Genomic DNA, 23,804 nt, shown 5'->3' with positions numbered 1-23,804 from the left:
TGGAGTTAAAATGACAATTTTTAAATTCGTGGACATCAATTAACAATACCTAAATAGTCATAAGATCAAAAAGTAGTGAAATTTTCTCAAAAATATATCAAAAAAAAAATACAATTTTATTATGACTTGGCCAAATAAAAAAATCATTTGCTAACTTTTAGAAAAACTCCAAAAATGGAAAATGATACTTTTTCTCCCTAAGATATATACTTATAGCACTTTTTCCCCCTAAATTATTCATGTAAGCACATTAGCTCCATCAATTATTTTAAAAGTGACAATTTTTCCCCTGATATATTAAATTGATATTTTTACCCTTAAAATAAACAATTTATTTATTTTTCTTCTCCAATAAATTATTGCGTATACGTAGGGATGACCACTGTTCGATTCGAATTGAACCAGACACTATAGCAATCGAATTAAAAGTTTCCGGTTATGATTCAGATCCAGAACTCAATATTTGGATTTCAGTTTATTAAAATTATGAATCGAAAAACTGGATCCTGAACTGTGAACCGGCAATTATGGATCCGGTTCGCGATTTTGAACTATCTTTATTTTAAAATTTTATTATTTTTTTTATTTTAAAATAGTCTAAATTCAACAATAAATGTATTTTATTTTTTTTTCAGTTCGGAACATGAACCGGCCGTCCCAGTTCGCAACTTTAATAAACTCTAAATATCGGGTTTCGATTCTAAATTGTAATTAGAATATTTCCGTAATTGGTTGCTATAGTGTCTGTTTGGTTTGAACCAAATTGTGGTCATAATTTTTTGGAGAAGAAAAATAAATGAAATATTTATTTTAAGCGAAAATATGTCTATTTAACATTTCAGGGGAAAAACAGCCACTTGAATAATTCAGGGGGGAAAAATGCTATAAGTATATAACTCAGAGGGAAAAAGTACAATTTTCTCTTTTTTAAAAAATTATTCAAAAAAAAATATTTTTCATTTTTCCAAACGGGCCAAAAAGTAGAATAACTTAGAAGAAAATGGTTTGTTATTTTATTAGAATTAGTATCTTTGTAGCTCTCTCTAATGGGAGGTTACGTTCGAACTTGTGTATGGACATATACTATATTGACTAGAGTTAGTAGGAAGAAAAGAAAGAAAAAAAAAATCTATTTCATTTCGATCTATTTGCTTAAAAATCAAGTAGATTTATTTAAGAAAACCTTTATTTGTAATTTAGAACTATTAATTCAATTTAATTGTACCTATTATTTACAATTATAATTTATTTTTGAGTAAATTTCAATTTTGGTCTTATGACTATAAGGTCCTGTTAATTGCGGTCCACGACTTTCAAAAGTGTTAATTTAGTACCTTGACTATGCAATTTTTATCAATTTTGGTCACTCCGATCAAATTTCACCGAAAAAACTTAATTCATCAATTAGTGTTTAATCTGAGGGACAAAATCTTCTTTTGAACTGTAGTCCCAATTAACATTTGTACTTGTACTACTAAATTTTTTTATATGGCTTGTAATATTATTTGTTAATTTATAAATATTATAAAGTGTATTATAACTTATAAAGTCGATACTAGATTTTATTGGACATAAATCATGCAGTGTGTTTTAAACTGGGCTTAAGATTATTCTTTATTAGGACTTGAACCGACCCTCTATAAGTCGATTTAAGTTTGAGCTAAATCGGACCCAAAATCAGTGAAACTTAAGCCTATTTTTTCCGTACTGATTCGACCTTAAATTGGCCGTGACCACCTGTCCACCTCTAGTCAAAAGCATTCCGAGGATGCAGGTCGTGACGCCTCGACAGCAGATTTGGTGCATTAATTTAAGAAAAATAATAATTTTATTCCTTTTTATATATCTTATTTGCTATTCTTTAGTCAAAATTAACTCGTTCTTCTTTCTTTTTAAATACTTTTTTATTTTTAAATTTATTTTTTTGAGTTTAATTACTCCGTATATTTTTAGTATACTTTCTAAATATATAAAATCTATCTATATATCTATATATCTATATATCTATATATCTATATAAAAGTAAAATCCTCCAAACCAATTTTCCCCCCAAAACTTAGGGGTATTTATGTAAAATTCATATATATTTAGTTCATGGAAAGAATAATAAATATTGGTCCGTGTGAACCTCAATAGAGATATATAATTATTTAAGTAATAATTAACTTATTTGGTAAATGCATTGCTCCGTTTGTTAATAAATATTCAAAGCTGTCATTAGAAAATATTCTGAGTGATATTATTCACAAGTTGCTCCACAATTTGCGCATACACAATTTGAGTGATATTGGTCCGTGTGAACCTCTGTGTATTATTTATATTTATATATATATATATATATATAATAAAAAGTAAAATTCTCCTAGCCAAGTTTTCTCCCCAAAACTTAGGGATATTTATGTAATAATAATAATAATAATAATAATAATAATAATAATAATAATAATAATAATATTAATGTTATTACCTTTTTTAAACCCAGTTTTATTATCATATATATAGATTAGGAATAGCATTCAAAAAAAAAAAATAGATTAGGAATAATTATATTAGTAATATATTATTAATTAAATAATTAGGGAGAATACCGTTACAACAATGTAGTAATTATACGATATGTACTTATGTAGTAATTAAGGTGATTATTGTTAATTAAGCTAATTAGTGTGTAGTATTTTATTTATATATAAAAGCTATACACATACAGAATGTATATGTATATGGAATGCCGGTAGTAGTGGGTAGAAAGTAAATAATTGGAAGCTTTTACCTTTCTTAATATCTCTTACCATTTTATAATTTCAATACTAAGCTCTTTTGATCTCATCTATTGTGTATAAATACACCTTATATGACCATCGACAACTCATTAATTTCACAATTCCAACTAAGGTTGATTATTTCATTGAGTTTTGCTAATTATCTTGTGATCTTCCACTGTTGAGGTTGATACGTGATTTGCACGGGTGAGGTTTTTATTATCTTAGTTTCTTTTTTCTTTCTTTCTTTTTTGGTTTTGTTTTGTTTGGAATGCATATGGTGAAATTTTGCGTGGGATAGCCTTGAGAGGTTGAAAGACAGAAACTTTAATTTATTGAATCTTGGAAGATCAATTTGATCTTTGCCCAATCAGCCAATCCGGTGAATCCTATGACTTTCTCTCTTCTATTTGCTTTAATTTTTGGGGAGAACTGTACCTTTTTTTGTTTTTGTTTTTGTTTTTGTTTTTTTTGTTTTTTTGTTTTTTTTTTAATTTCTTGAATAAGTGCGATTTCTTGAATTTGTTTATATTGGATGGATTATGTTAATTTATATTTGAAAGTGGGATTTATTGCTCATAGAATCGAAATTAATGAGCAAATTGAGTGAATACTGAGTTTGTATTCTATACTCTTTCATTATTGTCATGCTCTTTTATTGGCTGAAATTTTATATTAAGTTTTCAAAAACTGTTTGATTGTGTTATAAAGATTGAATCTTTTGACTTTTGTTAGTTTTAGTTCTCTACTCTTGCAAAAGTGAGCATATTCCTGTGAGTAGTAGAGAGTAATGGTTAGGTGTAGTTGTGTTAATGTAAAGGGTATTTGGGTGTTGAAGGGGTAGAAATAAAAACCAGATTTTGTTGGGAGTGTTTGAGGTCAATAAGGCGATTTAGTTCAAGTGTTCGATATAGAGATCATAATTTTTATGAATTTGTGGCACAAAGGAAGCTTTGGGTTGATTCAAGACATCAGTGTCTGACTAAACTGTATAGCAAACCCGGGATTAGTATGTGCAAACATCCATCTTCTATGCTATCCCGAAATTCGATCACCAGTGCGGCTGGAGTGGCTAATAGATGTGGCGTTGTGGAAAAATACAAAAGGATCCCAAATACCCCCCACCCCCCAAAACTTAAGGGCATTTGTGTAATATCCAAATAATAATAATAATAATAATAATAATAATAATAATAATAATAATAATAATAATAATAATAATAATAATAATAATAATAATGCAATATACACCAACGATTTTGTCTTAATTAATTCCTCCAATTAAGTTGTTACCAAAAGTATATCCTTTTTTACCAATTCAGTCAAAATATTAACCAATATATATATATATATATATATATATATATATATATATATATATATATATATATATATATATATATATATTATCATCATCACTATTAATCTCTTTAGACCAATATCATCTTCTTCATGGCTTCCAAGTTTCAAACTATTTTCAAGTCTCTTCCTTCTGTTGGTGGTTGCTTCATGTAAGTCCATTCATCTTTTATAGCTTTCTTATTGCCATAAAATATTTTACTATGGGTATATCATATACCGACATTAAATTAAATTCTCTGGTAAAATCAGATCTTCAACTTCACAATGATATATTTTAAGAGTCTACATTAAAAATATAAGAGAGAACATACATGCTTATTAGACGTGTGAAAACACTAATATTGTGAGTTGATATAATGATTGTAGGTATTTGGAGTGGTGGTGAAGCAAAGAAGAATAATGATTTGACATGCAAGACAATTAAGGATTGTGTAGCCCCTGATCCTTTGAGTGTTTGCTATTGTGACCATCTTGATATTTTTTTATTTTTTTAATTTAGTACACAACTGATGTCTAATGCCATGCTACAGTTTGTTAAATACAAAGAATGCAATCATCTCAAATCTATTTTGTTTCCCCTACATTGTACTATGTCGTATATCATGGTTGGATGATTAGAGTAAAATTATTGGTACAATTTTTTTTTTTCTTTTTAAGGTTTCCTAGAATAAATAAATATAAAATAAAATAAAAGCAGGGTGATTGACAGTTAGCAGCCACCCAATGTTTCCGGAGTTGTCCTTTTTAACTTTTAAGAAAAAAGAGTTGTACTATATAGACTCCTTGCTTTTAGTATAGTATTATTAGTAATTAATGTATAATATTATTAGTACAAAATCAATTATACTTGCCTTAATAATTAATTATTAATATTATTGTCTAATAATTATGTATTGTCACTTTTTTCGGTGTAATTATTATGGTAATGGTAATTTACATACATATATATTTTTACACTTAATATATATAATATGATTGGCACAAAATAATTATACTTACCTTAATATATAGATTATTTTTTAATATAATTTCCTAATTTTTATTAAAGGTAATTATTCTCATAATTTTTCTTTCATTATTTTGTGTAATTATTATGGTAACTTTATGGTAATGTATTTAAATATTGGAAGAGAACAAGTGTTAAAGTTAATATAATTAATGAAATTATTATAGTAATTGCCACAATATTTGGTAATTATAATTAATATAATTAATGAAATTGAGAAATATAAGATTTCTTCCATAGAAATATTTGTGACAATTTAATTAAATTATAATTAATAAAATATGAAATGTAATTAAAGAAATGAAATTAGAAAATTAACAAAACATGAATATTTATAATTTTTTAAATATACATACATACACTTTTTAAAAATTTAAATATAATTTTTAAGTATAAATCTATTAATACAAATTATAATTAATGAAATTATATAATAGAAATTTTCTATATACATATTAATAAATATTATGTGTATATACAATGTATTATGCAATCATATAAGGATATGTGTTTGATTAGAGTTTATATTTATTCATATAAAATTTAGAATTTACATTTTTATTGATTTCTAAGTACAATTCTCTTAGTTATTATTATTCATATTTTTAGAATTATAACATATATGAAATACAATTTGGAATAAATCAATTTAATTTTATAATTTTTTTCTATAAATTTATTTAAATATGTACATGATTAGAGATTATATTGACCATACAATATTTAAATTTTAATTTTGTATGTTCTGAAAATAGATACTTGACCAAATATATAAAAGTCCAACTATATTATTATATTGCTTATTTTAACATCTTTTTATTTTTTTCTATTTTAATTTTAAATTCATAATAACAAAAAAAAAATTCTGGGTAAAACACTATATTTTAAAAAATACAATTTGATAAATATCATAAATTAATTAGTACAATATCATTTATGTTTATAATAATTAAGGAAAAAAATAAATAATTCAAATATGTGAACCAATGATTTCAAAATGAAATTAATATATAGTTACAAATAAATATAGCACGATTACATTTACTTTAATTAGCTTTAATTTTCTTACTGAAATGACTTTTCTTTATCAGTTTTTAATTTATGGGAGGCTAAGGGAGAGTTGGGATTGATGGAAAATATTTTAAAATAAAAATAAATACTAATAAAAATAATTTAAAATGTTTTTTAACCCCTCATAACATGTGTAAATGTTATATTTTTTTAAAAAAATACAATTTGATAAATATCATAATTTTTGTTTATAATAGTTAAAGAAAAAATAAACAATTCAAAGATGTGAGATAAAATTAATATACAGTTGCAAATAAATATAGCATGATTACATTTACTTTAATTAGTTTTAATTTCTTTAATGATATGACTTTTCTTTATTAGTTTTTTATGGGAGATTAAGGGAGTGTTTGAGTTGGTGATTTTTTTTTTTTTTTAAATACTTAATAATAAAAAATAATTTTAAAATATTTTTTAACCCCTCATAACATGTGTAAATCTTATATTTAAAAAAAAAATTGATAAATATCATAAATTAATTAGTACACTACCATTTCTGTTTATAAATTATAATAACTAAAAACAAATTCAAATATGTGAACTAATGATTTGAAAATGAAATTAATATACAGTTACCACTACACCAAATCAGGCATTTAGCGGCGGTTTTTTTTTGCGTTTAGCGGCGGTTCCAAACCGCCACTAGTGTGTTTAGCGGCGGTTATTCAACCGTGTCTAAATAGTGTGTCGCGAAGCATTTAGCGGCGGTTTTCTACAACCGCGGGAATTCATGACAAATTTATTTAGCGGCGGTTTTGAATGCATTTAGCGGCGGTTGTAAACCGCCGCTAATATTTATTTAATATTTACGGTTTTAAATGCATTTAGCGGCGGTTTTCGAACCGCCGCTAATTTTTCTTTAAAATTTACTTTAAGTGTTAGCGGCGGTTTTTAAACCGCCGCTGATGTTTATTTAATATTTTTTTGGTAAATGTTAGCGGCGGTTTTAAAACCGCCGCTAATTTTTTTTTTTTTTGTTTGTATTTTCTCATCTAATAGGGATTGCTACTAAAATTTATAATTGTTATTAAATTACTTTTTTTTTGTTGTAAACATCTACTTTCATATGTGCATTGCAAACACAAATAAATACACATTTAATTTAGATGAAAATCAAATGTAACTTGTATTGCCAAATATTAATGTCTAACAATATTCAAAGAAGTTTACATATTAAAAGAAAATCAATTCAACATCCAAGCTCATTGGTGGCAATTTTACATCAGAAGAGAGCTCATTCATCTCCTCTGTAGTGATGGGTTCCTCATGTGGCTCTTTCTTTATCCTTCTAATTTTCATATCCTTCTCTTCCAGCTTCTCTTGCAACATAAACACCTGCAACCATGTTTCTATTGTATATTTTCAGCTTCTCCACATATATATGAATCCACCTGCAAAAACCTACAGTACATTTTTTACACAGTCAAGCATGATTTATTTGTATTTAATCACAAAATACAGTACTTTGAATACATAAATTTGAACCCCAAACTTAATAGCTAATCACCCGAAAAGTTTTATCCCGAACTTAAAAGCCAATCACCCTTGGCTGAACTGCATGTACTTCCAATACAAGACACTATTTATCATCAATCACAGAATAAACAAACTTGAGAAGATTACTCAGAAACAGTTGGAAGATATATAAAGAACATAGAGGTTCAGAAACAAAACGTCAAAAAGGAACAGAAAACAAGACAACCTTGAATGAAAATAGCATATCCTGTTCATAAAATCTGCAAATACCAGATATAGAACCAACTATAAAACTCTGTATCATGAAGAAACACACATACATAATCAGTTTATAACCACCATGAACGGCTGCACTAGACTAATCGAAGTATGTAATTTGATGCATACCTTGCCATTTGGAAGAAAGTAGATTATTTGCATAATCGAGTGAGTTCTTCTACTCTAGCATACCTACACATCAAATAAAAAACAAATTTCAGTTTGAATTCAGTTCAAGGGTTAGTGATCTCAAAGAATAAAACAGAAATGAACAAAAAATAAGAAGAAAAAGAGCAAGGCTCTAGGAAAGCAAGCATGTTGACCTGTACAATTTAATCATTATCTGCTCTTTCAATTCCACTATCAACAACAGTGGTTATTTCATCATTTAGTTCTTCTCTTGTTAACTGCAAATTTTCAATCTCATTTAAAACCACAGGATTTTGGTTTTCACTTGAGATTGAAGTACAATCATATACGCTACTGTCAGCATTTTCACCCATGTCAAAAAAGTCTCTTGGTTTGAAAGGTATTGCAACATTCCAATCTTTCTCCATCTCATTAGTGACATAAAACACCATCTGAGCTTGTTCAGCTAACACATATGGTTCATCATCTATACTATCTCCAACATGTATTGTTCTAGAGAAGTTAACTTCGGTGAAGCCATAATGATCTCTTCTTATCCCTCTTGGAGTAGTCGTATCAGCCCATATACACTTAAATAGTGTAACCACAAATTTGCTGTAGTAATTGAGTTCAATGATGTCAACCAATTTTCCATAATAAGCAACATCTCCAAAAACCCCATGAGTATCACGACTACTTGCAACACTTGGAGTTCCAGCAATAACAAATACTCCACTATTTTGAGACTTCAGTCCTTCTTCTCGGTTCACTGTTCGAAATCTTAAACCATTAATGTTATATGAAGAAAATCCTCTAGCATGAGTAAGTGGACCTCTTGCTAAAAACATAATGTCATCTGGCACTTGCTCTTGATTGTCATTATTTAGGATCTAAAACATAGTGATATTGTATTAATAAATTAATTTTGAAGTAAAATATTGATTTGAGGTGAAATTCTTACTCTCTTTGCAAACCAATTGGAAAAATCTCTATTAACTATTTTTTGAATCTCAGCAGAAGATCTCGTCCGCCTTCTTAGTCGTCTCTTCGTTAAAACTGTAAATTCCCTGTATGTGATAACAACACATTTGTAACAATTGAAATAATATGTTATTTCTCACCAAAATACATAATTTTGGATGTTACTTACTCAACGTATTTGTCAACATGTTTGCAATTCATTAGCACATATCGATGTGCTTGTTGTTTCTCTATATCAGTTAGTTGGAAAGTTGAAACACTGCCTACTGGTCGACCAATTTGTTTGAAGATATTGCTTTGAATATTTTCAGCATAAAATGGCACATCATCAACACGCCTAGATCGGTTGAACCTTGTTTCAACACCTTCTAAATACCTTGAGCAAAATGTAAGACATTCTTCAGCAATATAACCTTCGGCTATAGAACCTTCTGGGTTTGCTCGGTTGCGTACAAAAGACTTCAAATGTCCTAAGTACCTAAATATATAGAAATAAGACATTAGTAGGTGCATTTATCGATAATCTAATAAAGAAAACTTTAAATATCCAAAATTTACTCACCTCTCAATGCTGTACATCCATCGGTATGGAACAGGACCTCCAAGCTTAACCTCATCAACAAGGTGAACAACTAAATGCACCATTACTGTGAAAAATGATGGTGGAAATATCATTTCCATATGGCATAATGTTAGCACAAGTCGACTTTGAAGGTTATCAAGCTCTTTGACATTTAATACTCTACTACATATTTGTCTGAAAAAAGAACCCAATTCTACCAAAACCATACAAACTTGATCTGGTAATAGATTACGTATGGCAATTGGCAATAGATGTTCCATAAGAATGTGACAATCATGACTTTTCAATCCATGTATCTTGCGATTCTTCAAATCAACACATCTTGAAATATTACTTGAGTAACCATCTGGCAGTAATACACTCTTTAGTGTTGCAAGAAATACATCTTTTTCTGTATTTGTCATTGTAAAACAACTTGGAGAGTATTTTCCATTTTCATTAGGCCAAAGGTCATCCCTTATACCCATTGACACTAAATCCATTCGAGCATTTAGATTATCTTTTGATCTTGCAGCGTCATTTAGCAAAGTAAACAACACATTGTCAAAAACATTTTTTTCAATATGCATGACATCAAGGTTGTGGCGCAACAAATTGAATTCCCAATAAGGGAGTTGGAAAAATATACTTCTCTTCTTCCATTGTTGCGTATCACCATCTTCAACTCTTCTCACTCGTGATCTTTTCCCCTTCTCAGTCATTTCTAGGTTTTTCCCAAATGTAATATTGATATCTGCAAGCTGATTCAAAACATCTGAACCTGACAACATCTTTGGCGGACTTCTCAAATCTTTGGTTCCATCAAATTTAGAGTTGTGATGTCTATACCGACGAGAAGACCCTAAGAACCGACGATGACCCATAAAACACCACTTCCTATTATGTGGAAGGCGATTTGGCAAAAAATCAAAGTTGTATGAGGGGCATGCTAGCCCTGTATGTGTATTCCACCCAGATAAGTTACCTAGCCCAGGAAAATCACTAATTGTCCACATTAGAGCTGCATGTAGTTTAAAAAACTGACCCTGTGAAGCATCAAATGTTTCTATTCCAAAACTCCACAACTCATTTAACTCTTTAATCAATGGTTGCATGTAAATATCTATATCATTCCCTGGCATCTTTTTCCCAGGAATAATCATAGACAAAATAAATGAGGTTTGTTTCATACATATCCATGGAGGCAAATTATAAGGAATTAAAATCACAGGCCAAGTGCTATGTGTAGAACTTTGATGTCCAAATGGATTGAAACCATCCGCAGCTAACCCAAGTCTTACATTTCGTGGGTCAGCAGTAAATTCTACATGGACTTCATTAAATCGCTTCCATGATTCAGAGTCTCTAGGATGTCGCATCAACCCATCTTTGTTAATATCCATAGCATGCCATCTCATATATTCAGCAGTTTTAGAAGACATAAACAACCGTTGCAACCTAGGCTTAAGAGGGAAGTAACGCAACACTTTAGAAGGTTTCTTTTTAAACTTTCTACCACAACGCACATCACCACCATTCTTCCCGTTTGGTTGTTTCCATCTTGAAGTATGACATACTTTGCATGTTTCTGTAGCTTTATCATCTCCCCAGTATAGCATACAATCATTTGGACATGCATGAATGCTAACATAATTAAGACTAAGTCTATTGATGGTTTTTTTTGCCTCATAGAAAGAATCAGGAAGCCTTGCTTGTTCAAAAGCATCTTTTAACAATTCAAAAATCATAGACATTGCTTTATTGCTTATTCCACCCAAGCACTTGATGTGGTACAACTTTAACAAAAATGATAATTTTGAGTACTTGTTACACCCTTCATACAACTCTTGATTTCCATCTTTGAGCAACTCATAAAATATTTTACTGTCTTCACTATCCTCTCTAGGTAATACTCCATCCCCAAGTAGTGTTTGTTGTGATGTTGAAGGCTCATTTATACCATGTAAAATATGTGGAAAAGCATCATGAATGATATTTACTTCAGGATTCTCAATTTGCACATTAGTAGACACAACATTAGGAGTGCTACTAGAAGTGTCTAAAGATCCCCCTTCACCATGCCAAATCCAATGAACATATCCAGGTACAATCCCATCACAAATTAAATGTTCTTTCACGTCAAATTTATATAACCAATACCTAAATTTACACTTCACGCAAGGACACAATATTCTTCCTTCAATACATCTATGCTTAATTGCAAAATCAATTAATTTGTTTACCCCTTCCATATATTCCAAAGTATTTCGCGACAAATTAATCCAAGATTTATCCATGCATAATCTCTATATATATGAAGATTTGTCAAACTTTAGTAATTTAGCATACAAGATCTACAAAGAGAAAGAAAGATGGATTGTCACCAAAGTAGATCACTCCTGTAGAAAAGTTAAACTGAGGAAAGAAAACAAAAAGTATTGGCACCTGAGAGATGGAGATGGATCCTTGGGGTTGCAGGTGTGCCAGCTCTGGTTCACTTCATAGTGATGTTTCTCCTCCACGAATCACCATGTTTGCTTTACCACAAGGGGAGAGAAAAAGAAGGCGAAGCAATATTGAGTATTCCACCTAAAACAACACAGATTAACACTTCACAAATAATTTGTTGTAGTGCATGTTTAGTCAAGTGTTAAAAATAAATCAGAATATTCAATAGGCAGTCAGGCAAAAACAAAGCTACAAACAGAATAACAAAGCATATAATTAGCGTATGAGAAAGAAATAAATGTTGATATTGTAAATGATCAAATGGGAAAAAAGTTGGACTATACTGAGAATTTTTATATCACAATCAAATAGAAGCTTGATAAGATCACCATTTCTTAAATTTGTTCTTCTTTTCCACTACTATACACTTTTGAGAAGACTAGTGTTAGGACATGTGCCCTAACAAAATTGTACTTCTCTATTACATCACCTTTATGCATTACATGTTTCTGTTTCCAACTTGAAGATCTAATTAATTGAAAAGTCTATTGAATAAGTCTGAATAGTTTTAAAAATTGCATGGAGTACCAAATTGTTATAGAATATTCTGTGATATTGAGAATCCTATATATTAGGAAACCTAGAAATTAGAGGTTGAGATATATGGGACCTTCCATATCAATTGTCCTCAAGCCCTGCATTTATAGAGAGCTGAAATCCTCCCTAAAGTGTGTGAGACAGAGAGAGAGAGAGCTGCTCCAGAGGTACTGCATTCTAAACCTAATAACACAAATGATTTATCTCTTTTCAATAAAATAAAATAAAAAAGCTTGTGGATAAATGACAAATCTTTTTTCAATTAAAAATAAAATAAAATAAGCTTATGGATAAATGACTTCAAAATGTTCAAATTTCATCAGAATCTTAATGAGTTTATCGCTTACTCAAAGCATTCAACAGAAAGAGCTAAAATTAAAACAAATAGCTCAATTGATCAAATTTTTAACATCAACACAAATAAAGGGTGAAAAACAATAGTGCACATGATAATGTACAAAATCTCATAGATAGGACTATAAGAGAATATAAGAATTACCTGGTAAATATATTACACCAAATACATACACAAAGAACTTGTATTAATAACTCCATTCCAGGAAGTTATTATTAGGGAAACACTATGTTGCCAATTGAGAAAGCAATGGACTTGCTACCCTAAGGAGAATGCAAAATTTTGCATTCTCCTGCAGCAATACTATCCTCAAGATAATTTGTTCCAAATCTATCTAACAGATGTGTGTTTCTATAGAATTATTTTTATTCCTCTAATAAATATAATAGTTGTGCTAAAGGATAGGAATTAGCGAGATTGACACTCAAAATTCAAAAACAAATCGGCAGCTCACTGAAATTTCGCGCAAAAGATAGGAATTCATAGAAATGATTTACTAATCCTTCTGAATAAATGTAGTTTAAAAATGAAAAAAGTGCAAATCTTAATCAGAATTTAGATACAAACAAAAATATATGCATATAGAGAGAGAGAGAGAGGATATAGAATAGGAGAACCTGGAAAAAATATGCTGCAATGTCTTCTTCCTTCTGCTGTTTTCTACGATTAGGCTCTGATTTGCAATGTCTTCTTCCTTTGCTACTTTCTACGAATAGGCTGTGATGAAGTGAGGACGAGGGTTGATGATGGTAAGTCTAATTTTAGTCATATTCAACAGACAACAGATAACTTCAAAGGATAATGTGTATATACTAAATATGACCAAAACCCCATCTGATTGTTCTGTTTGGAACAAATGCTTAAGCAATTGCCAACTACAAACAACGAAAAAAATAAAAAAGATTGCCAATCATATCTAAACTCATTTCAAGCTCTTGAGAGCTCATTGGTTATGCAACTATAGGATTTAGGCCCAGTTTTGATAATCAGTTTAAAATAAACACTTTTAAAGTAAGCCCCTTTCAATAATCTCAAAACAACTAATAAGGACTAAGGGTTTGCCATTTTAACTGCCGTCAAAGTGTTTTTCAACTTATTTCAAAGGGTTATCACTCTCTATACTTCTCTCCCACCATTCTATCAAGGCCAGGAGGAAGCTAACCTTCTCTCGGCTTACCTGGTCGGGAATGGCCTCTCGGTGGCTCCTTCTTTCAGCTATCAAGTCCAACACGACCAGAGTATTATTCATTTAAGCTTGGCGCTTGGCAGGAGCTTTGTCTTTGCCTCTTTATACTAAAGTATTATTCTTGTATCCTTCTTAAGCCTCCCATATTTTTCCTCTGTTGCTTTCTAAATTTTATTTTATTATTTAATTTCTTTGCAGATTTCAAGCATCATAATGTGTATAACTACAATATTTGATGGTAAAACCAATTCATTAAAACACAAGTATTTCAAGTGCCCTCAAATCAAATGTCCAAAATTCAACTCTATACAATTTGGCCTATGAGGGATTAGGGTTAAGGGATCAGAAATGTGTCCAAATTATAACTAACACAATTCCAGGTTCAATTCTATACATACATATATCCTTTTTTTTTTTTTTCGAAAACTACATATATCCATTTGTTAGATACAATATTCAAATATATTGTAGTAGTAAAGTAGTAATTGAACAACAGCAAACTGTAAAGGAGTAGACTAGTACAGTTACCGTAGCAGCAAAATGTATCGGAAGTGAAACTGAGCAGCAAACTGAATGAACGTAATCAAACTATTTTGGAATTGAACTCCGGCAGCGACGAACAAGAAATCAAACTTCGTCGGCTTGGGCTTCCTCGTGTTTGAACTCCGTTGTCTGATCCAATGAAAAATTGAATGAACTCCGTCGAACTCTGTCGACTGTTGAAGAATTGGGAATTGAATGAACGATTCAGTAATCGAATTCAGTAGAGAACTCCATAGTCAGCTTCCTCGTGTTCTAGAAATCTCAGGTATTGGAGATTTAGGAAGGATTGGACAATTTGAGATTGAGACACACGAGCGATTGAATTTGAGATTTAGGAAGGATTGGACAGTCTCAGCTTATAAAAGAAACCAGCGGTTGAAGAATTGTGGAATTTGAGTTTGGGAGAATTTGGGAGAAACGAGCTGTTGAAGAATAAAACCATTTCAATATATATTTTTTAATTTGAGTTTTAGCGGCGGTCATATAACCGCCACTAAAATACGCATCAAATTATCGTGGTTTAAGTTTTTAAATTTTAGTACAAAATTTAGAGGCGGTTGTTATAAATGCCGCGAAATACTCATTTAGAGGCGGTTATATATAACCGCCGCTAAATGTATGTCGGTAAAAAGATAGTTTTTTGTAGTGTACAAATAAATATAGCATGATTAGATTTACTTTAATTAGTTTTAATTTTCTTAATGAAATGACTTTTCTTTATCAGTTTTTTTATGAGGGGCTAAGGGACTTTTGGATTACTGAAAAATATTTTAAAATAAAAATACATACTAATCAAAAATAATTTAAAATATTTTTTAACCCCTCATAACATGTGTAAATGTTATATATTTTTTTAAAAAATACAATTTGATGAATATCATAATTTTTGTTTATAATTGTTAAAGAAAAAATAATAATTCAAATATGTGAACCAATGATTTCAAAATGAAATTAATATACAGTTACAAATAAATATAGAATGATTAGATTTACTTTAATTAGTTTTAATTTTTTTAATGAAATGACTTTTCTTTATCAGTTTTTTATGGGAGGCTAAGGGAGTGTTGGGATTGATGGAAAATATTTTAAAATAAAAATACATACTAATAAAAAAATTTTAAAATATTTTGTAACCCCTCATAACATGTGTAAATGTTATATTTTTTTTTAAAAAAATACAATTTGATAAATATCATAATTTTTTGTTTATAATAGTTAAAGAAAAAAATAAATAATTCAAATATGTGATCCAATGATTTCAAAATGAAATTAATATACAGTTACAAATAAATATAACATGATTAGATTTACTTTAATTAGTTTTAATTTCCTTAATGATATGACTTTTCTTTATCAGTTTTTTTATGGGAGACTAAGGGAGTGTTTGAGTTGGTGGAAATTATTTTTTTAAAAAAAAAAAATTACTTAATAATAAAAAATAATTTTAAAATATTTTTTAACCCCTCATAACATGTGTAATCTTATATTTTTAAAAAATAAAATTTGATAAACACCATAAATTAATTACTACACTATCACCAGGACTATGTGGTCTAATGGTACCTGGGTTGGACTTTCGTTTGGAAGGTTGTGAGTTCAAGCCTCAGTGGAGGCGTTATTAGCTCTTTGTGTTTCAGTAGGTTGAGAAAGTATATGAACAGATACTACAATGTAATAGAGCTAGTAACATTCAAAAAAATTACTACACTATCATTTCTGTTTACAACAATAATAATTAAAGAAAAAAAAAAAAATAAATCAAATATGTGAACCAAATGATCATAAATAAATTAATTATTGCAATATCATTTATGCTCTATGATTGGCCTGGAGATTTAAAGTTGCTCACATTTGGTTAATAAGGATGAATGAGTCCCTTCCACTCCACCACACCCTCCAGGTTCTTAGCGAAATGACTTTAATAAAAGTAAAATCTCCCTTTACAACATTCCAACCAAAATTAATATGAATATTAATTAATTAGTGAAAAGTAATAAAGTTTAATTGGTAACAAAATTTTATATGAAAATTAACTAATATCTAATGAATTGTTACCACAGATTAAAGTCAATATGTACATAAAAATGGAAAATGGTTACAAAATTCTGAGAATAATTAAATTATTATAATTGTGAAAATAATGGATACAAATTCTATGTAACAAATGAGAAAATTCGTTTGAAAAGTTGCGTAATTTTATAAAGAAATAATAATTTATTAATTATTATTTATACCAATTTATACTATTAATAAAAGTAAAATTCTCATCTTCAACATTTCCACCCAAATTAATATGAAGTTCAGCCTTTTGGAAGAATGAATTTTAATTAATTGGTAAATTTTTTTAATAAAGCTTAATTGGTAACAAAATTTTATATGAAAATTAACTAATATCTAATGAATGTATACTTAAAAATGGAAAATGATTATCAAATTCTGAGATATCTTGCCAAGTTTTAGCGTAGTAACTTCGGGGTTTTTTTTGTTTTTTTTTTGTTTTTTTTTCTCTTGCGTTTAATTTATATGAACTTTAGTGTGTGTGTGTGTGTTATTATGCATTCTTGTGATGAAATAATAATTAGCCCAATTAATACAAATTCTAAACACTGATATATAAAATCTCTAAAGTTGCAGCACCGAATGCGTATATCTACACATTAGCTATTAATTGGGCAACTATTTACTCGAATTCAAGCATTGATAACATCAGAAAACATAATCGGTGCAACTCAATTCTTCAATTATATTATATAATATTCGATGTTATAATTTATACAATTGTATATCGATCTAAATATTTTTAAAATATTATAACAAATTCATTCCGTGCAACGCACGGGCGCAAATACTAGTTTATATATTATAATAAATTTAATATACTGAAAAATTGAATTATAAATAACTTCAATCAAATATCGTTAATTGAATTAGACACATAAAATAATATGAATGGAGTATTATTTTTCTAAAATGATTTTGATCAAGTAAATTACACTAGAATATCTAGTTACATTAGTTTTTGTCCTCAATTTTTAAAACTAGTATAGCTACATGGATCAAACTGATTAAAATTTAAATAGTGAATTAAATTACTTGAATGTAGTAGCAATATGAGAATTCACTAAGTTAGGAAAAAAATAATTTCTTTATCAAAATCAAGTGCCAATTAAAGTAATATTATTCTATAAAATAGAAAACGAAAATGTAAATTTCTCATAATAGCAAATAATTAAATTTCAAAGATATTACCAAGATCTTTTTTAAAATTTTCAAATCCACATTTGGAATATAAATTAACGTTTATGATTTTTATAACCAATTGCTTTTATTATTATTACCATAAGCGTGGTTTCCTATTTGGTCATTACCTAGATCCACTGTACTATATATATTTAACATTATTTGTTTTGTTAAAATATCTGTGCTCTTTTAAATTTAAATATAAAGATGAATTAATTTGTTAATTCATTTATAACGGCGGGTCAAATAAAGTAAGAAATAATTCAATTCATTCATTCATTCCACTAAACTCATGAATCATTTTACCAAAAAAAGAAATCATGAATCATTATTTTCTTTTTAGGTAATTTTGTTTCATATATATCCGCGGCTTAATTGCTTATCGACAACGGGAAAATATACGGTTGTTGCGGCGCTGTCCCGTACATTCACTTTCTCCACTATAAATACACTCTTCCTCTCTTCCCATTTGCTCCATTCTCACTCTTCCATCTCCTTCTTTCTTCACATATACATACATTTAGTTTTCTTAATCCTAAGCCTCCAAAATCCTGTTCAATAGCATACTAGGGTAGACTTAAAATCAGCATCCCTTTTTGTCTATAGGGATGTTTGGTAAATGGTTATTAGCTGATTGGGCCGGTGAGTTTGACTAGTTGATAGCATTAGCTGATTGTAGAAAAGTGTTTGGTAAATTGACGGTTAGCTAACCTGTTAGCTTATTACATACAAAAATGACTTTTTTTTCAAAAAGCTGATCGAAAAAGCTACTTTGAATATGCTTTTGAATTTTAGCAATAGATTATTTTACCAAATCAAACAAGCGGTCAAATAAACTAAAATTGATTGATAGGGTAACTATTTTACGGAAGCCTATATATATATACACTTTACGCACGAGGAGTGTTTGTTGGGAAAATGGAGAAAATTGGTCTTGCGGCTCCTTCTTTGCCTAGGCCGAGGTTGGCTCCTGGCTTCAGATTTCACCCCACCGACGAGGAGCTGGTGGTCTACTACCTCCGCCGTAAGGTCCGCCGGAAGCCATTCCATGCGGAGGCGATTGCTGTGGTCGATATCTTCAAGCATGAGCCATGGGAGCTTCACGGTACGCTTTGTCTTTCATCTTTTGGATAGATAGATGGCATTATTCTTTAAAATTTAGATAAATAATGTTGCAGCTAGCTTAGTACGTGCAATTCTTGTGCTGTATGTGAGAGTGATATTGTACTGTTCTAAATTTGGTTTCATTTCATTTAATTTGCAGCGTTTTGTGCAGTGAATACCACAGACCAAGAGTGGTACTTTTTCGTGGGTTTGGAGAAGAAGTATAAAGGGTCGAAGCTTAACAAGTCATCAACCCAGAAAGGGTTCTGGAAGACGACTGAGAAGGATCAAAAGGTGAGCCATAAGGGTGAAATTGTAGGTATGAAGAAAACACTGGTTTATCATGCCGGGAAACCCCCTAATGGGAGGAGGACCAACTGGGTTATGCATGAATACAGACTTCTAGAAGCAGGACTCGAGCAGGTAATTTAAGAATCTTTAATGTTTTTTTTTTTTTTTTTTTTTGGTTAAGAATCTTTAATTTAATGTTTTTTTTTTTTTGGTTGGATAGCAGGATGATTCGTTTATACTGTGTAAAATATTCTGCAAGAATGAGATGGGGCCACCGTGTAGCGGCGTATATGGGCCATTCAAAGAAGAAGACTGGGAAAACGATGATGCGATGGTTCCTCGTACAGTCAGAAAATTAGGGTTTACAGGCAACAACAAAAACAGGGTGAAGTTTGATCTTTTCTCCGGCGGCGACAAATGTGTTTCTGATGATGAAGCTTCATCCTCGTCCACAGATATCACCCATGATGTTCCACCAACTGGGCTATTAAATTTCTCCCTGTCTGCTCAACCAAATCTGGAAAACCATAATGCTCATCCTCTTCCTCCCCCTAAGGTTGTCGGCGGCGCTTTCAACTCCTCCTGTCTTGAGAAGTCACTGCCTCCAGGTTATTTGAAGTTCATCAATGATTTGGAGGAAGAGAGGAACAAGCTCATGGATTCAATGAAGCAGTCAGAAGCTAAAATCAGTAGCCTTCTGGAGAGTAATGAGCAGTTGGAGGAGGAGATTAGGCGCCTGAAGAATCTTCATTTTTAAATAATCTATCTTTAGAAACTTCTTAAGCTTTTTTTTTTATTCATACATTCTAGATTCTAGATGTTATTATTATTTTTGGGTATGTGGTAGAAAATATTGATGGTTGGAATATGAAGAGATACTACATTGTAATAGAGTCAGTAGTACTCAAAAAAAATTATTGATTGTAGGAATATATATACTTAATTTATGCTACAATTTTATCCTTGATTATATATAATTATTTTCCTTCTTCAATTCTTGTGTAGGATATATATAATTATTTTGTCTCGATCATGTGCATGCAATGTGCAAGTTCGTGTGTACTTGTTTTCTTGTTGATCGTGTTTAATGCTTCTTTTCTAAAGAAAAATGATAAATACAAAATATCAAGATAGAAATTAAACGTTTAAACCAATTAAACTATATTCGAGACTTTTTAAATTGAGTTAATTCTACCGAACGTTTCTTGTCTTTGGTGACAATTTCAAATTTAATCTCATACTATCGTTTTTACCATTTTACATTCCAGGCTATTGTTTTTTGAACACTTTTAATCCTTCTCGTAAGTTTTTCTATTTTTAACAAGGGCATTTTTGTCTTTTCATTTTTTAGGAGTTATAAAGTTTCTATAGTTACACATTATTAGCATCATCAAAATTTATAAATGTACATTAATTAGATATTTGTTAAATTTCGTTAAGATCAAAATGCTCTTGTATTTAACGAAATTTTAACAATTTCGTTGATAGATATAGATGATCAAAATTGGTCATGTCACAATAATACTATGATCAAAAAAGAATATTCTGTTAAAAAAAAACTAAAAGTGATCTGCCACCTATAAATCTAGGACCAAAAATGGAATTAACTCTTTTTTTTTTTAAAAAAAAAAATTCAAATGTAAAATTTGAATATATACGTGCACTGTACTCCGTATTTAGAATTTATATTAGCACTTACCTTTTAATTTTATCATTACCATAATCGCAGCAGTTGCCTATCTGGGCAACACTTACCTGGCCTACTACTTACTAAATATCGTTAGCAGCCACCTACTACTTAATTACTATAGCAATTATGGAAAATTATTCAGTAGATCCGTATTAAAAAATACATAATTTATATGTTGAATATTCACAATTTACATACTAAATTTCACAATTTACATATGGATGTTCACAATTTTATATCCTAAATGTTCACAATTTACATATTAAATGTTCACAATTTGAATTGTGAACATTCAATATGTAAATTATGAACATTTAATATATAAATTGTGTATTTTAACTTGGGTCCAACTTGCAAGGTGAACCCGGATTCATGACATAAATATTTACAAATTACGAAGTATATCGTAGACTTTGGTCTACATTGCAATGTAGACCAAAGATAAGTACAGTATTCATATATTTAATATACGACTTAATGTTCATTTATAGGTATAGCCTTTAAAAAAAAAACTTAATATATTAAAAATGAATCTTATACCAATAGTCTATGGTATACGATTGATATACTATTCTAAGGAATCTATATGTGTATTACCTTTATTATAAGGAAAGAGGAGTTAGCTAGGCCCATAATATAAGTTGAACAAATAGTATAATAGTTCAAATAAGTTCTCTAATTAAAAAATGTTCCAGGAAAAAATTACAATTAAATCCTAATTTAACTTGGCAAATATGTTGCAATTGTACGTATACTTTGTAAAATCCTAATTCAAAGACAATCGGTGATTGTTTATAAAAACTTTTTTTTTAAAAAAAAATAATTAATTAATTGTACAATACGATCAGTTTTCAAAAAAAAAAAAGTTGTACAATAAGATCCTATAAAATTGTCACGTATTTATACAGTTGGATCCACATATGCATAAAAGTATCATGCAGTATTTGTCAAATCAATGATACGCTACTAAATATGTTAAAGGGAAAATGACACTTTTTCCCCCTAAGTTATATACTTATAGTACTTTTTTCTCCTCAATTATTTATGTAAGCACATTAGTCCCCTCAATTATTTTTAAAGTGGTGGGTTTTCCCCCGGATATATTAAATTGACATTTCTACCCTTAAAGTAAACATTTTATTTATTTTACTTCTCCAACAAATTATTGTGTATATGTAGTGATAACCACGGTTTGGTTCGAACTGAACCGGACACTATAGTAATTGAATTAAAAGTTTTCGGTTATGATTCAGATCTAAAACCCAATATTTAGATTTCTATTTATTAAACTTATGAATCAAAAAAATTGGACCCTGAACCGTGAACCGGTGGTTCCGGATCCGGTTCGCAATTTTGAACCGTCTTTATTTTAAAATTTTATTTTTTATTTTAAAATAGTCTAAATTCAACAAAAAATGTATTTTGTTTTTTTTCAGTTCGGAACATGAACCGGTCATTTCGGTTCGCGATTTTAATAAACTCTAAATATCGCGTTTGATTCTAAATTGTAATTGGAATATTTTGGTTTGGTTGCTATAGTATCTCTTTGGTTTGAAACAAATTATAGTAATAATTTGTTAGAGAAGAAAAATAAATGAAATATTTATTTTAAGGGTAAATATGTCCATTTAACATTTCAGGGGGAAAAAGAGCCACTTAAATAATTAAGGGGGAAAAAGTGCTATAAGTATATAACTTAGGGGGAAAAAGTACAATTTTCCCTATGTTAAATTAAGACTTAATTATACTTTTCTTTATTACTAATTTAAGGGATCTTGATGTAATTTTTAGTTAGGGTTCAATTTAATTATTTATTCACCTTATGAGGCTTATTTGGTAATTTTTTTCTAATTAAAATTATCTCATATTATTTATATTAATTTTAATGTGAAGTTTTAAAATAATTTTATATTTCCAACTTAAAAATTCAAACATACTTTATAATATTTCAATAAAAATACAAATTAAATTTTTACTAAACAAAGCACAAATTTAAATTTTATTGAGAAATATTCTGTAGGGTTTCTGTCATAGTGTCTTCCCCGAATTTTAACAAATGTGTTTTACTAAACTCTATTTTTTTTTTTTTTTTTTTTTTTTTTTTTTTTACCAAGACTATGTGGTCTAATGGTACCCGGGTTGGACTTCCATTTGGAAGGTTACGAGTTCGAGCCTCAGTGGAGGCGTTATTGGTTCTTTGTGTTTCAGTAGGTTGAGAAAGTATATGAACAGATACTACAATGTAATAGGGCCAGTAACATTCAAAAAAAAAAAAAAACTCTATTTTTTTTTTTTTTTTGCATTCAAAAAAAAAAAAACTCTATTTTTTTTTTGTTCGCACGAAGGTTGCACTCTGGTTGTGAGTTCGAGTCTAATTTTGACATTTTTTTCCAATTAAAAATCATTTATGAATTGCTTAACGGGCGGGAACCGGAAAATGGTTGTGTCCGTTATCATACTTGTTCAGCGTGTACACTACCCTGGCCACTATAAATACCCTTCCCCAGGGCCCTAGCTCTCTACTATCCATTTCATTTGCTCCGATCCATTTACGCTTTTGTTGAGTTCATTTCTGCAGGTTTAATTTGGGAATGGCGGCTGCGGAGCAACAACACGAAGAAGCTTTGGCGATGGTGATGCCACCATGGCTTCTGATTTCACCCCACCGACCAAGAGTTGGTGATCTACTTCCTCCGCCGTATGGTGTTTCAGCAGCCCTTCCGTTTCGAGCCTATAACGGAAGTCG

At 29.6% G+C, this 23,804-nt stretch overlaps 3 protein-coding genes across 3 annotated transcripts; 1 reads left to right on the top strand and 2 right to left on the bottom strand.

Annotated features, from left to right (window-relative positions):
• Positions 1 to 8,055: 8,055 nt before the first annotated feature.
• On the bottom strand, positions 8,056 to 10,066 carry LOC109190818. Its single transcript, XM_019341444.1, has 4 exons — positions 9,605 to 10,066; positions 9,212 to 9,520; positions 9,023 to 9,128; positions 8,056 to 8,951 (listed from the first exon to the last, which is right to left on the bottom strand). The coding sequence occupies exons 1-4, from the start codon at positions 10,027 to 10,029 to the stop codon at positions 8,265 to 8,267; spliced, it is 1,527 nt and encodes a 508-aa protein (XP_019196989.1). The 5' UTR covers positions 10,030 to 10,066; the 3' UTR covers positions 8,056 to 8,264.
• A 49-nt stretch (positions 10,067 to 10,115) lies between these two features.
• On the bottom strand, positions 10,116 to 11,856 carry LOC109190361. Its single transcript, XM_019340826.1, has 2 exons — positions 10,254 to 11,856; positions 10,116 to 10,132 (listed from the first exon to the last, which is right to left on the bottom strand). The coding sequence occupies exons 1-2, from the start codon at positions 11,854 to 11,856 to the stop codon at positions 10,116 to 10,118; spliced, it is 1,620 nt and encodes a 539-aa protein (XP_019196371.1).
• Positions 11,857 to 19,398: 7,542 nt separating this feature from the next.
• LOC109190360 (NAC domain-containing protein 82-like) lies at positions 19,399 to 20,125 on the top strand. Its single transcript, XM_019340825.1, has 2 exons — positions 19,399 to 19,500; positions 19,592 to 20,125. Exons 1-2 carry the CDS (start codon positions 19,399 to 19,401, stop codon positions 20,123 to 20,125), a joined length of 636 nt encoding a protein of 211 aa, XP_019196370.1.
• The last annotated feature ends 3,679 nt before the right edge of the window (positions 20,126 to 23,804 follow it).

This window comes from Ipomoea nil, unplaced genomic scaffold (genome assembly GCF_001879475.1).
Source record: "Ipomoea nil cultivar Tokyo-kokei standard unplaced genomic scaffold, Asagao_1.1 scaffold1576, whole genome shotgun sequence".
NCBI classification, from domain to species: Eukaryota; Viridiplantae; Streptophyta; class Magnoliopsida; order Solanales; family Convolvulaceae; genus Ipomoea; species Ipomoea nil.
This window is presented reverse-complemented; position numbering and strand designations above follow the sequence as displayed.

What these genes read in the sequence shown, in the direction of transcription:
- LOC109190361 (XM_019340826.1), bottom strand. Translation starts at nt 11,856, where the DNA reads ATGGAAGGGGTAAACAAATTAATTGATTTTGCAATTAAGCATAGATGT.
- LOC109190360 (XM_019340825.1), top strand. Translation starts at nt 19,399, where the DNA reads ATGAAGAAAACACTGGTTTATCATGCCGGGAAACCCCCTAATGGGAGG. An exon ending in TAGAAGCAGGACTCGAGCAG is followed by an intron (nt 19,501 to 19,591) that starts GTAATTTAAGAA and finishes GTTGGATAGCAG; the next exon opens with GATGATTCGTTTATACTGTG.
- LOC109190818 (XM_019341444.1), bottom strand. Translation starts at nt 10,029, where the DNA reads ATGACAAATACAGAAAAAGATGTATTTCTTGCAACACTAAAGAGTGTA. An exon ending in TGGATGTACAGCATTGAGAG is followed by an intron (nt 9,521 to 9,604) that starts GTGAGTAAATTT and finishes CTATATATTTAG; the next exon opens with GTACTTAGGACATTTGAAGT. An exon ending in CCAATTGGTTTGCAAAGAGA is followed by an intron (nt 8,952 to 9,022) that starts GTAAGAATTTCA and finishes ACTATGTTTTAG; the next exon opens with ATCCTAAATAATGACAATCA.